This window comes from Alligator sinensis, unplaced genomic scaffold (assembly GCF_000455745.1).
Source record: "Alligator sinensis unplaced genomic scaffold, ASM45574v1 scaffold608_1, whole genome shotgun sequence".
NCBI lineage: Eukaryota > Metazoa > Chordata > Crocodylia > Alligatoridae > Alligator > Alligator sinensis.
Window position 1 is genome coordinate 627,933 of NW_005842799.1, and position 13,309 is coordinate 641,241.

The 13,309-nt window shown below is 45.7% G+C and overlaps 1 protein-coding gene across 1 annotated transcript in view; it reads right to left on the reverse strand.

Annotated features, from left to right (window-relative positions):
* Window positions 1–763: 763 nt before the first annotated feature.
* Window positions 764–13,309, reverse strand: part of CATSPERB (cation channel sperm associated auxiliary subunit beta) — a 79,547-nt gene continuing 67,001 nt past the window's right edge. Inside the window, exons 20-21 of the mRNA XM_006035097.2 lie at window positions 2,835–2,909; window positions 764–1,457 (exon numbers count right to left, since the gene is read on the reverse strand). Of these exons, the coding sequence (XP_006035159.1) occupies window positions 1,242–1,457; window positions 2,835–2,909 (291 nt within the window). The 3' untranslated portion in view covers window positions 764–1,241. The remainder of the gene's footprint in view (window positions 1,458–2,834; window positions 2,910–13,309) is intronic.

Consider the following 13,309-nt stretch of genomic DNA (forward strand, 5'->3'; position numbering starts at 1 on the left):
TACTTTAATTACAGTAGCTAACACAGTTAGCTTTCTGAGTTAGGAAGCACTTGGTGTTACAACTCCTTTGACTGGCACATCAAGAATTAGTGGGCTTGCTTTCCTCAGCCATTCTTCCATGGAACCCTAATATGTCCTAACTTCCCTCACTAGCTCAGACTCACTCAGAACAGCCAATATTGATCTCAGAAGAGTTGCCTCATCCCAGCTGAGCCAGTAACCTTCCTTAGGTAAGTTTTACTCCACAGCCAATAACTATCCTATGCAAGTGTTCTAGCCATTAGATTATACAGTCAGTTCCTCATCCTCTCCTGTTGGAGCTGTTCCTTTGTTTAAGATATTTGCTGGGTTATAGAGAAAAAAAGTAACTTGATAGCTTCTGGTTTGGTTCAGCCAGAAGCTTAGTGTTATCAGTATTGTGGGTAGGGAGTGTCTACTGCCTTCAAGTGGCATGCTTTATTAGTAGCAAAAAGTGAAGCTGAAGTACACAAAATGCAAGATAAGTGTATAATGTGATCAGAACTACCCAGAAATATTTTCAAAGATGAAGCAGGGCAGCCATGAAGCCTTGATGATCGAGACAGCACCAGTTTCACAGTGCCAATGGTGGTGGCTATTTTTGTGCACCCCGTACCCATGCAGGATCCAGGGCTGCTGTTCAAGTTACCCCTTCAGCTGCACTACTGAATATTTTACCACAAGTCACCTTAGCCCTTCCATAACTCTTAGGGGTTATTAAACATTCATTCATGTATTTGTCTTTACTAATTCAGATGTAGTCTTTATTTTTAACAAGGTATTACAGTTCTTTTGGTTGTTGCAAGTTCTTAGATAAGCTAATCACAAGATATTCTGTAAGGAGAGGAATACGGCTAGATTCTGCCATATTCTGCCACTTTGCTCAGGTTTAGTAGTACCTCACAGCAAACAAACATAACAAAGTACTTTACATGTTCTCAAAAGCTTTTTGTAAAACAAAATTTTGCAAACATGTATATTTTCCTGTAGATTTCAAAACGCGTATCTTCTAAAGACAAACCAAATTCTGACAAAAAAGTTGCATATTCAGGAACATCAACTGAGGAAGATTAATAACATAAAATATAAAATAAATTACTTCTAAGTACTACTAAAATATCTAAGAAAGACATAGACTTAATAAGGTGAGGGAAAAGGGCTGGTAACTGGCTACTGAGTTCAGCTGGCTTTGCAGTTCACTTGAAAATATACAGATATCCAAGCTAGGAAGAAGCAGAATTGTCTGTATCAGTAGTTCTCGTTTCAGATGCTCCTATTTTGTTCTTTCTCCAACTTCTACTTTTAATTTTTTTCCATATATTTACATCATACACTTGCACCATAAATGTCACAAAGATAATGCCTCCTATTAATACAGCTGTTAGTGAGATAGTAAGATACTGTCCTGGGAAGGCCAATGGAGCATCATCAACATAAATCTGCAAAAGAAAATATTTAACAAATCGTTTTATTGTTTACCTCCAATAATTACTAAAAATCTACAGCAAATTTTTCATATTTCCAACAACTTATCTGTTAATGTAATTAGTGTTCTCAACAGATGGAAAGAAATTAAAGGTTCTTTCCCCCAGAAGCTGACAATCAAAGGCTCAATCTTACTTCAGCTGAAATCAATTGCAGGTTTGCAATTGCTTCAATTGGAATATTCCAACACAAATGGCTAAGTTCAAATTTAGGGGCCAGACTGTCAGCAAGGCAAAATCATTTCAGTGGTGGAATGCAAGTAAGACAGTTTTGTTTACTGGGTATCAGCTGTGTTGTGGGGGGCGTGGAGAAAATATTTTTGAAAAAAAAGGTGTAGATAGCAATTTCTAGGTATTTCCCTGTTTTCACTTTTATCATTTTTCTTTCGTAACTACAGGCACTTTGGACAGGGGCAGTATCGACTTCTTTGATTGTATGTAATAGTAATGGATGCACCTCCCCATGTCACTTTAGAACTCTATTTGTGCTAATGTTTCTTTCATCTGAAAATGGAGGGCATGATACTGTTTATAAGATATGTGGATGGAAAGTGCTACGCAGAACTGCTAGGTATGAATAGTGTTGTGAACAACGCAAGGTAACCAATGAAATGGTGTGCACATGAAGAAGTCCCGCTGATCTTCCTCTCCACATAGAAAGAGGGCCAGCACTCAGCAGCTGTGCTCCATCCAGAAACCTCTCTGGAGGTGTGGGTATGTGCCAGGAGAGTGAGGACTGTAGATGAAGTGAAAATTAATACAAATTTTCTTGGCTGAATAATTCTCCTTGAAGGGAGCATGCTGGAAGTAGATGGGCATGGACCATGGCGGACAGAGCCGCAGAGGGTTCAGCACTGCTACAGATGTGCAGTGGCTTTATCTGGATGAAGTCTGAGTTTGTGCTACCTGCTTTCTTCCTCGAGCTAAGGACCCCCAAATGGGAACCAGTTAGCGATATCTGGAAAGTTTCAAGTCAGCTTTGTTTGCCAGCACTCACTGTCTGTTGATTTGCTTTGTCACTGGAAATCTGGCCATTCTTGGCTGCCAAGATCAGCCCAACAAAACACTGTTGTAGTACCTATGATGCCTCCTTTGGCATGCTGCTTTGTCCTTTCCAGAAACGCTGTGGGAGCCATGCTAGTGAACCTGGGAAACATCTGAGGAAAAATGACTGCACAAATGACTAAATGTGGGATTAGTGCCCCATTCTACACCATGTCAATCTAAATTTAGTAAGTACAGCTTCTGTTATAGCTCATTTTTCTTTCATTTGAAATGCTGTGACCATTTATTTTTAAATGACGCTTGGTTGATTATGGCTATTTATGGTACCTGAAATTCATCAAACAGGTTACAGAAGGAAACTCCAGGAATAACTGATACCCTGAAATGGAAAAGCTCAGATCCCTGTTAAAAGAAAACAACAGCACCATTGATTATTTTCTTGATCTAAGGACAAAACGCCTTTAAATTAAAGAACGTGTGTGTGTGTGTGTGTGTGTGTGTGTGTGTGTGTGTGTGTGTGTGTGTACACATATATCTCACACTGCAGTTTTCAACCCCTTCCTTGAAGATTTTCTGCTGTTTTGAGTATAAAGCCAGCAAAAGTCAGAGGAGCAAGACAGTGACAAATCTATAGATTATCTTGCTTTTACAAGCAATAGCATTTAAACAGGAAACAGCAATTTTCCTTTGGTAATGTGTGATTTCTGCATTCTTGTATACTGTGATCTTAGGGAAACTGACAACAACAGTTAGTAATCGGACATTTCCTCTGACCATGGCCAACTACATGTTTTCTAGGTTATGTCCTCCTGAAAACTAATGGATCACTTTCATCTCCTCCTTACCAAATGAGACCCAGAAGCAAGACCACACAAATGGAGGCAAAGGGTTCAAATGTTACCTCCTCGTCAGAGCATCTGCTCACATGACTGAGGATTTCCCTGTCCTATTATGTGCTCTGAGACAAATTCCAGATTCTTTTTCATTTTAAAGAGGCAGGAAACACACACTGTGCTCCTTCAAAACATGCAGCTCAGATTGCTCCCAGAAACCGGCATCTCTAAGTGACTTCACTGGGAAATAGGGGCAAAACAAACACCTAAAAACATCAGACAAGAAAGTCAGCCAACTGGTTGGCATCCTTGTAAGAGACTCAAATACTAGTTTCTACTGCCTTGAGCAATTTACTGTTGCTAAGGCAATCTCATTTCTGAAAGAAGTTAAAATTAAAACCAAAATGATAAATTCAGCCATGGTATAAATAGACACAAGCCCTTGAATGTTAAACCTGACTAATTTTGGCACACTAGGTTTTGTACAAAAGAAAATAATGTGTAAAGCTTCTTCCAAACACAGAACAATCTTTCTAAAGGTACCTGTAAGTTAAGCATTATTTTAATGTATTTTAAAATGTTATTTTTCAAAAGTTCAATTTATTTAATTTGATTTAAATTATTATTTTTATCGAAAACTAGAGAATCCTAAAAGTACAAACAATATATAATTTTTATAAATAAATCAGTGCTTACTGCACAGATACAGTTAAATACAATTGGTTTAGAAAGACATTTAAAGAAAGGGTAGCTTAAGTTATATGCATTATAACTGGTCAGGAATTTTTTGTCAGAAAAAATAGCTCCCATGGAATATGCTGTTTCCACAGCTTAGAATTTTTTTTTAACCTTTTGATTTTCTGTCAGGAAAATGGAAACAAAATATTTCTCTTCAGGTTGATTCAAGATAAATAGGAATATTTTATTTGATTAAATGATTTGTTTTGAATGAGTTAAAATATAATTAAACTTCATTTCCTTGTACATTGCCTTATGGGAATTATAGTTTGGCCCTTGGTCGTCTCCCATGGGTCAGGCTACTTGGAGGACTACATTTCCCGCAACACAATGTAGACCAACTGACCAAGTTAAAAAAATGCTGTTTAATGTTGATATCTCTGAAAAAAAAAGAAGCCTTACAGGTCAAATCAATAACATTAAACAAATTTAGATATTGGTAATGTTAATTATGTCAAATACAGCCATATTTGCTAACAAGCATATTTCTGAGGGAAAACATCTGGATTACTGCATGCAAAGTAGGTTGATGAGTAAAAATCGGCAAAGTTTTTAACAAGATTTGTAATGTAACTTATTTGAAAGGTTAGTATAAGAAGGCACTGTCAAAATTTCCTTTATATCTCAAGGATTAGTGGTTTCAGAACTGCCTGTGGCATATATACAAGACATAAAAAAACAGTTTTGATAATCAAATTAGAGTTGGAACTGAACTACAAATGAGTAAATGGATCTTGGTTTCACAAAGAAAAATTTAGATTCATACTGGAACTGGTAGGCAACGTCAATCCTCTGGATCATGGTGTACATGTAAGAGGTCTAGTCAGATGCCTGATGAATCCTTTTGTGGCTGATGAGCCCAATTTGAGAATGACATGGCTTGTTACAAGTTTTGCAGAGCCATATATTGTCTGAGTTGGAGCCCAAGTTTACAGCATACTGCTTTCTTCTTTCTCGCTTTGCTTCCATCCTCTGGATCAAAGCCGCTTCATGTTCTGGCTCCTACCCTGGGGGTCTTTAAGAAGCGGCTTGATGCCTACCTGGCTGGGGTCACTTGAGCCCAGTTTCCCTCGTGCCCAGGCAGGGGGTCGGACTTGAAGATTTACAAGGTCCCTTCCGACCCTATTTCTGTGATACTATGATTCTATGTTGAGTTGCCAGTGCCAGATGTTCCCTTCAGATTGGGCAGGATTCTGCATGCTCCTCCCAGCTTTCTACGTTGATGTCGAACAACTTCATGTAATGTTTGCATGTGTTGTGGTACTGCCATAGAGGGTGGCCCTAATTTCTAGAACCATCTCAAATCTCACTATACAAAATATTCTTGAGGATACAGTCTTCTCTTGTTCTCCTGACATGGCCGATTGATTGCAATCTTCTTTTCTTGATAATGGCTTCTAAGTGTCAGTCCTGCATGCTTCAGTACCTCTCCATTCGGTATTCTGTCTTCCCACTTTATTTAAAGGATCTTGCACAGATCAGTCTCTTGATATGCCTAGCATATATAGTCCACATTTCTGAACCATAAAGCAGGGATGACAGCATGCAAGTCTTGTAGATTCATATATTCACCTTAGCTGATAGTTTACTGTTATTCCATGCATTTTTCTGTAGTAGCCTGGACTTCTTAGCTGCTTCTCCAATTCTGTTAGTCAGTTCAATCTGTAGGTCAAGATTTCTGCTGATTGTAGAACTCAAGTACAAAAAACTGTCAATGACACCAAGGGATTTATCCTCCAGAGTGATGTCTGCTATTGATTCTCTCACCTCTTGGTGCACGATCACAGCCTTATTGAGACTAATTGCCATTCCAAAGCTATTGCATGATTCAGAAAATCTGCCCAAGAGATTTTTCAGGGAAGATTCACTGTGTGCAACTATGACTGCATCATCCACATACAGGAAATCTTTCAGGACCAGTTTTTTAACCTTGGTTTTCTCTCTAAATCAGGGGTGCGCAAAATTTGGCCCACAGGCTGGATCCAGCCCACCAAGCGATTCTATCTGGCCCACAGCGGGTCCCTTGGCCCTGCCTAGCCCAGGCATAGAGGGAAGCCCAGTCTGCACACATACTGCCACAGTCCTACTGCCTCCAGGCATGTGGTGGGGTTAAGGTGGCATGGCAGGAGGCTTCCTGGCAGCCCCAATGGCAGCAGCTCACTCTGCCTGACAGCTGCCACCAGTGTCTCTGCCACCATTGAACCTAACTCTGCTGCCTGGGCACCCAAGCCCATTTGATCTTCACCCACTGCCAGAAGCACCAAACAGAGTGGGCAGGTGGAATCCCATGGGCAGGGTGTGTTCAGCCAGGCAGATGGGATGGGATGGGGCTGTGGGCATAGGTGGAGGGAGACTATATTATTTGGGGGCTGAGTGTACACCCACCCACACACACATACGCACACACACACAGCAGGTAAGCCTCTGGAGGGGAAGTGGCAAGAAAAAGGGAAGGTGTAGAGGGGAAAATCGAGGCCCCCACAGTGAGGGAGGGAGTGGGGCAGAGGCAGGGATGAATGGGGCCCAAGGGTAGGTCGTGGGATGGTCAGAGCCTGGGTGGCTGATCCAGGGGCTCAGAGGGGCTTTTGCCACTGTGCACACCCTGGGGGAGGCACGAGTGACACGTACCCCCTGGATTTGTGTGCAGGGTGGAGGCAGGCTGCTGTTGTGGGCTGGGCTCTGTGCCCTGCTGCTGTTGCCTCGAGAGCTGCACAATGCCATTTGCTTGCCATTTGCCTACCAGCAGCGGCAGGCATGTGACATCACATGACTCCTGAGGCAGCAGTAGTGGGGTATAGAGCCCAGCTCACCTCTGCCCTGTGCACAAATCTATGGGTAACATGCCCTCCATGGCTGCCCTGGGGTACGTGCAACAGCAAGAGCCCTCCCGTACCCCTAGATGAGCTGCCCAGGCTCTGACTGTCCCACAGCCCACCCCAAGGCCCCATTCACCCCAGCCCCTGCCTCACTCCCTTCCTCACTGTGAGGCCTTATTCTGCCCCACCCCTCCCCCTTCACAGACTTTCCTACCATGCTGGGCAGGGATCCACATGCTGCTGCGCTGTGATCCTGGCTGTGTGCAGGCTGTGGCTGTGTGTCTGAGTCTGTGCGTGTCCCTCCCCTACTGCTGCAGCTGCCCAGAGCCCATGCCTGGGCTGCCCTGCAGCCCTCTGTGCTGCCACCGCTGCCCCATGTTTGGGGCGGCTAAGTCCCATTAGCCCTGGCCTTCTGCCAACTATGGCTGTGGGTGGGAGGGAAGCAGCATTGGGGAGCAGGATGGGCAGGCAGGTCTGGGGCAGGATTGCAGGGTGGTGACAGTGTGGGGCTGAGGCCCAGGGCAGAGCTGTGATCTGCCCCCGCATGTCCCTGCTTGCAGAAACAGCACCCGTCTCCAGGATATACAGGGAGCAGATCATGGCTCTGCTCCAGGCCCTGACTCTACACTGGCACCACCCTGTGATCCAGGCTCTGTCCGCCAGTCCCACTCCTGTATACTGTTCCCCATCTGACTGTGGCCCCAAACGATCCACCCAGCTGAGTGCGCTCTGCCCACAGGGGTCCCTGGTTGGTCTCCATGGATAGCCTGCCTGCCCACTATGTCCAGTGCCCCTGGTGGTGGCTGCAGGTCAGACAGGCCTGGGCCCAGATAGGATCAATTTGCCATCACGCTGTGCCAGGCCAGGCTAGCACCCCACACCCCCAGCCCGCAACAGTTCACTAAAACTCCTGAAGTGGCCCTCCAGCATAAATAATTGCCTATCCCTACTTTAAACTGTATGACATTAAACAAGCCTCCATCTAGTATGATTTGAATCATAGAATCATAGAAAATTAGGGTTGGAAGGGACCCCAGGAGGTCATCAAGTCCCACCCCCGCTCAAAGTAGGACCGTCTCCAACTAGATCATTCCAGCCAGGGCTTTGTCAAGCAGGGTGTTAAAAACCTCCAAGGTTGGAGATTCCACCGCCTTGCTAGGTAACTTGTTCTAGTGCTTCACCATCCTCCTAGAGAGAGAGTTTTTCCTAATATTCAACCTACACCATCCTTGCTGCAACTTGAGACCATCGCTCTTTCTTCTGTCATATGTCATCACTGAGTACAGTCTAGCTTCATCCTTTTTGGAACCATTCTTCAGGTACTTTAAGGCTGCTATCAAATCCCCTCTCAATCGTCTCTTCTGAAGACTAAATAAACCCAGTTCCCTCAGCCTCTTCTCATAAGTCATGTGCCCCAGGCCCCTCACCATTTTTGTTGCCCTCTACTGGACTCTCTCCAATTTGTCCACATCCTTTCTGTAGTGGGGGTCCAAAATTGAACACAGTACTCTAGATGTGCCCTCACCAATGCTGAATAGAGGGGAATAATTACTTCCCTTGCCCTGCTGGAAACACACCTACCAATGAAGCCCAGTATCCCATTAGCCTTCTTTGCAACAAAGGCACACTGCTATCCCATATTCAGCTTATTGCCCACTGTAACCCCCAGGTCCTTTTCTGCAGAGCTGTTGCCCAGCCGGTCAGGCCTCAGCCTATACCGATGCGTGGGACTGTGCCATCCTAAATTTAGGATTTTGCACTTGTCCCTGTTGATCATCATGAGATTCCTTTTGGCCCAATCCTCCAATTTGTCTATGTCACTCTGAATCCTAGCCTTACCCTCCAGTGTATTTATTACTCCCCGCAGCTTGGTGCCATCTGCAAACTTGCTGAAGGTGCACTCTATGCCATCTTCCAGGTCATCAATGAAGACATTGAACAAAACTGGGACCCTTGGGACACTCCACTTGACATCAAGCAATTATTAACCTCTAAGCCCGATGCTCCAGCCATTTTTCTATCCGCCTTTACAGTTCATTCATCTTAGCTGTACTTTCTTAGCTTGCCTGCGAGACTGTTGTGAGTGACCATATCAAAAACATTGCTAAAATTAAGGTACACCACATCCACTGGTTTTCCAACATCCCCAGAGCCAGTCAACTCATCACAGAAGGCAATCAGGTTCTTGGTGAATCCATGCTGAGTGTTCCTAATCACCTACTTCTCCTCCAAGTGTTTAGAAATGGATTCCTTGAAGATCTGCTCCATGATTTTTCCAGGGACTGAGGTGGGGCTGACTGCTCTGTAGTTCTCTGGATCCTCCTCTTTTTTTCCCTTTCTTAAATATGGGCACTGTTTGCCCTTTTCCAGTCATCCAGGACCTCTCCTAATCACCATGAATTTTCAAAGATGATTGTCAGTGGCTCTGCAATCTCATTAGCCAACTCCCCCAGAATCCGCGGGTGCATCCCATCCTGCCTCATGGAATTGTATATTAGGGCTGTGCAAAGCTTCAGTCCCTAATTTGATTTGGCAGAGATTTGGCCCGATTCAGCGGACAAATCTCTGAATCTGAATCAGGAGACCCTTTAATCTCTCTGAATCGAATCAGAACCCTCCAAATCAATTTAGAGATTTGGAAAGATTTGGCGATTCAGACATAGACACAGCTTGAAATATTTATTCTACATACTTCAAGGTAGCAGGAGGCTCATGAATGCTGAGATGCTGGGGCAGATGGAGTGTCCCACAGGAGCATGGGGGGCTCCCCAGCACGCTCGGCAGCAGACCCAGAAGTGGACCAGAAGCACTTCTGGTCTGCTTCCGGGTCCGCCGAGGAATGCGTGAGGGCCCCCCTCCCCGGGCTTTGCCAGCTTGGCAACTGGTGCCTCCTTGGTCTAGGGGGGCACCTGGAGTCCCCCCATGGTCGATCGCCAAGGTGTGGGGTTCCCTTGCGCGTTTTCCGGTAGATCCGGAAGTGGTCCGGAAGTAGATGTGGTCCATTGCTGAGCACGTGGGCACCCCGCTCCACACACACACTCTCCTGTATGACACTCCATCCACCCCAGCATCATAGTATTCACGAGCTGTAGCTGGTACCTTGAGGTATGTAGGAAAAACATTTAAAGCTGTGTCTATGGCCAAACTGCTGATTCTTCAAATCAGCATTGAATCTTCAGATTCGAATTTAGCTGAATCGAATCAGGGACAGTGATCCAAATCAACAAATCGAATCACTGTCCCCAATTTGAACCGAATTCGAATCAAATACGGTCCGTTTTGCACACCTCTATTGTATATGTCCAGCTTTTCTAAATAGTCCCTAACCTGTTCTTTCACCACTGTTGGCTCACCTCCTTCCCAAACTGTGCTGCCAGGTGCAGTAGTCTGGGAGCTGACCTTGCCTGTGAAGACTGAGGTGAAAAAGGCATTGAGCACTTCAGCCTTTTATGCATCCTCTGTCACAAGGTTGCCTTCCCCGTTCAGTAAGGGACCCACACTTTCCCTGATCCTCCTCTTGCTACCGACATACTTGTAGAAACCCTTCTTGTTACCCTTCACATTCCTTGCTAGCTGCAACTCCAATTGTGCTTTGGCCTTCCTGACTTCATCCCTGCATGCCCAAGCAATGCTCTTATCCTCCTCCCTATTTATTTGTCCAAGTTTCCACTTCTTATAAACTTCCTTTTTGTGATTTAATTTACTGCAGAGTTCCCTGCTAAGCCAAGCTGCTGTTCTGCCATACTTGAGAGCCTTCCTGCATATCAGTATGGTTTGTTCCTGCACTCTCAGAAAGGCTTCTTTGAAGTACAGCCAGCTCTCCTGGACTCCTCTCCCATTCAGCCTGGCTTCCCAGGGGATCCTGCCCATGAGTTCCCTGAGGAAATCGAAGTCTACTTTTCTGAAGTTTAGGGTCCTTACTCTGCTGCTCTCCATCCTTCCTTTCCTCAGGATCCTGAACTCAATCATCTTGTGGTAACCGCTGCCCAAGTTGCTATCTACTAGTACCAATTTTTTCCTGTTTGTGAGCAGCAGGTCAAGAAGGGCATAGCTCCTAGTTGGCTGCTTTAGCACTTGCACCAGGAAGTTGTCCCCAACACTCTCCAGAAACTTCCTGGATTGCCTGCACACTGCTGTATTGCCCTCCCAGCAGATGTCAGAGTGATTTAAGTCCCTCATGAGAACCAGGGCCTATGATCAGGAAACTTCTGCTAGTTGTTTGAAGGAAGCTCATCCACCACTTCCTCATGGCCTGGTTGTCTATAGCAGACACCATCCACTACAACATCACTCTTGTTGCTCTCCCCTCTAACCTTAACCCACTGACCTTCAACAGGTCTATTTACAGTTTCATACTGGAGCTCTGAGCAATCATATGGCTCTTTTATATAAAGTGCAAGTCCTCTTCCTCTTCTTCCCTGCCTGTCCTTCCTGAACAGTTTGTACCATCCATGACAGTGCTTCAGTCATGCGAGCTATCCCACCAAGTCTCTGTTATTCCAATCACGTTATAGTGCCATGACTGTGCGAGGACTTCCAGTTCTTCCTGCTTGTTTCCCTTGTTCTTTGCATTGGTGTACAGGCACCTGAGGTTGCCCTGATTTCTCAGGAAGTATGAAAACACCTTCCCTGTTGCCCCCTCCTGCTTGCTTTTCCTCCAGGTCTCCAGGTTCCCCACTTACCTCAGGGCTTTGGTCTCCATCCCCTGGAGAACCTAGTTTAAAGCCCTCCTCACTAGGTTAGTGAGCCTGCCTGCAAAGATGCTCTTCCCTCTCTTCATTAGGTAGATCCCATCTCTTCCCAGCAATCTTTCTTCTTGGAACTACATCTCATGGTCAAACCCAAAGCCCTGCTGGCTACACCAGGTATTGATCTGCAGAAGCATGGGCAACTGCTGCCACCTTAGTCAGGGGGGGTACATACCCCCACAACCCCAGTGACCAGTTAGTGACAGAGGGTGGGTCCTCCCATGGCCACTGTGAAGCAGCCGTGGTGCTCCCAGAAGTGACCATGGTGCTCCAGGTCCCCAGCTGGTGCTCTTGGGGGGGGGGGGGGGGGTCCCCCCCCTGCCTGCCGCCTAAGCAGCAAGCTCAGCCTGTCAGGAGGTGCACTGGTGCCACTGTGCAGAAGGCACTCATTTCTGCCCCGGCCCTATCCCTTGACTGGAAGGATTGAAGAGAACACAACCAGAGCCCCAAACCCCTTCACTCAGAGCCCTGTAGTCACTTTTGATCTGCTCAGGTTTTCGCCTGGCAGTATCGTTGGTGTCCACATGGATGAGCAACACAGGGTAGTTGTCAGAGAGCTGGATGAGTCTTGGTAATCCCTCTGCGACATCTCGGATCTGGGCTCCAGGCTACATATCTCTTCTCTAGACAATTTGCTGCAAGTGGAAGTGAAGATCTCTGCTTGCTGCCAGAGGTCACAAGCCTCCAGTTTCCACCCTCCTGGGAGTCCATGCCCTCTCTCTTCTCTAGCGCTGCCCCTGGCAGTTCTTCCTCCACAGTCCTGGAGGTCTTCTCCAGTATTGAATCAATGAACTCCTCATGGTGAAGGATGTTTTGGAGCATCACCACCTCCTCCTGTAGCTCTTGCCTGTTTCCTGAAAGACACCACCGGGAGGTACTGCTCACACCATAGGCACCCCTGACCTGGCCGTCACTGGAAGGAACTTGCAAGCCGCAGTCCCCACAGCAGCAAATCTGGACCTGGGTGGAAGCCTCAATGGTAAGTGGTCCTGCCTGAACAGAAACCTCACAGGTGCAAGCAGAGGCAGTGGCTCTGGCACTGCAACATTCTCTAGCCATTTCCCTGCGTCTCTTAATTTGCCTCTCTCTCTTACTGCCCTTCTTCCAAGCACACCTTCCCTAGCAAACTTGCCTGGAAATTGGCCTGTTTACTGCTCATTGGCCCCAAAAGGTTCCTTTTTTCCTGCTTCCTCACACCAAACTGAAAAACTCTTCCCTGAAAAGGAGGATGGGGGTGGGGGCAAACTGACCTGTGAACTGGTCTGCAAACTGTCTTCATACTACTCACCTTGTTTGCTGTCCTTGAATACATGAAGCGGCAGGAATGAGAAGTAGATATAAAAGACAGGGGGTTAAGACTCACCTGTTTCATTCAGTTGTTGATGTCAAAGGCATTTGAATTAGAGCTCGAACTGAGCTACAAATGAGTTCACAGATCTGGGTTTTACAAAAAAATGTTTAGATTCATATTGGAACTACCTCTTGTCACAACCCAAAGTTGTGGTTTTTCTTGTTTGTGTGTGCTTCAGCATCGCTAAATCATGTTCTCGCCAAATTGCAGCTCTTTTGCATGGTGGAGTGTTCTGTTGTAACGGAGAACCCGCGTGCAGGAGCTTTTCCCGCCAGTTCTGTAGCTTTCTTTGCATAGTGCATTTCTTTTGCATTAT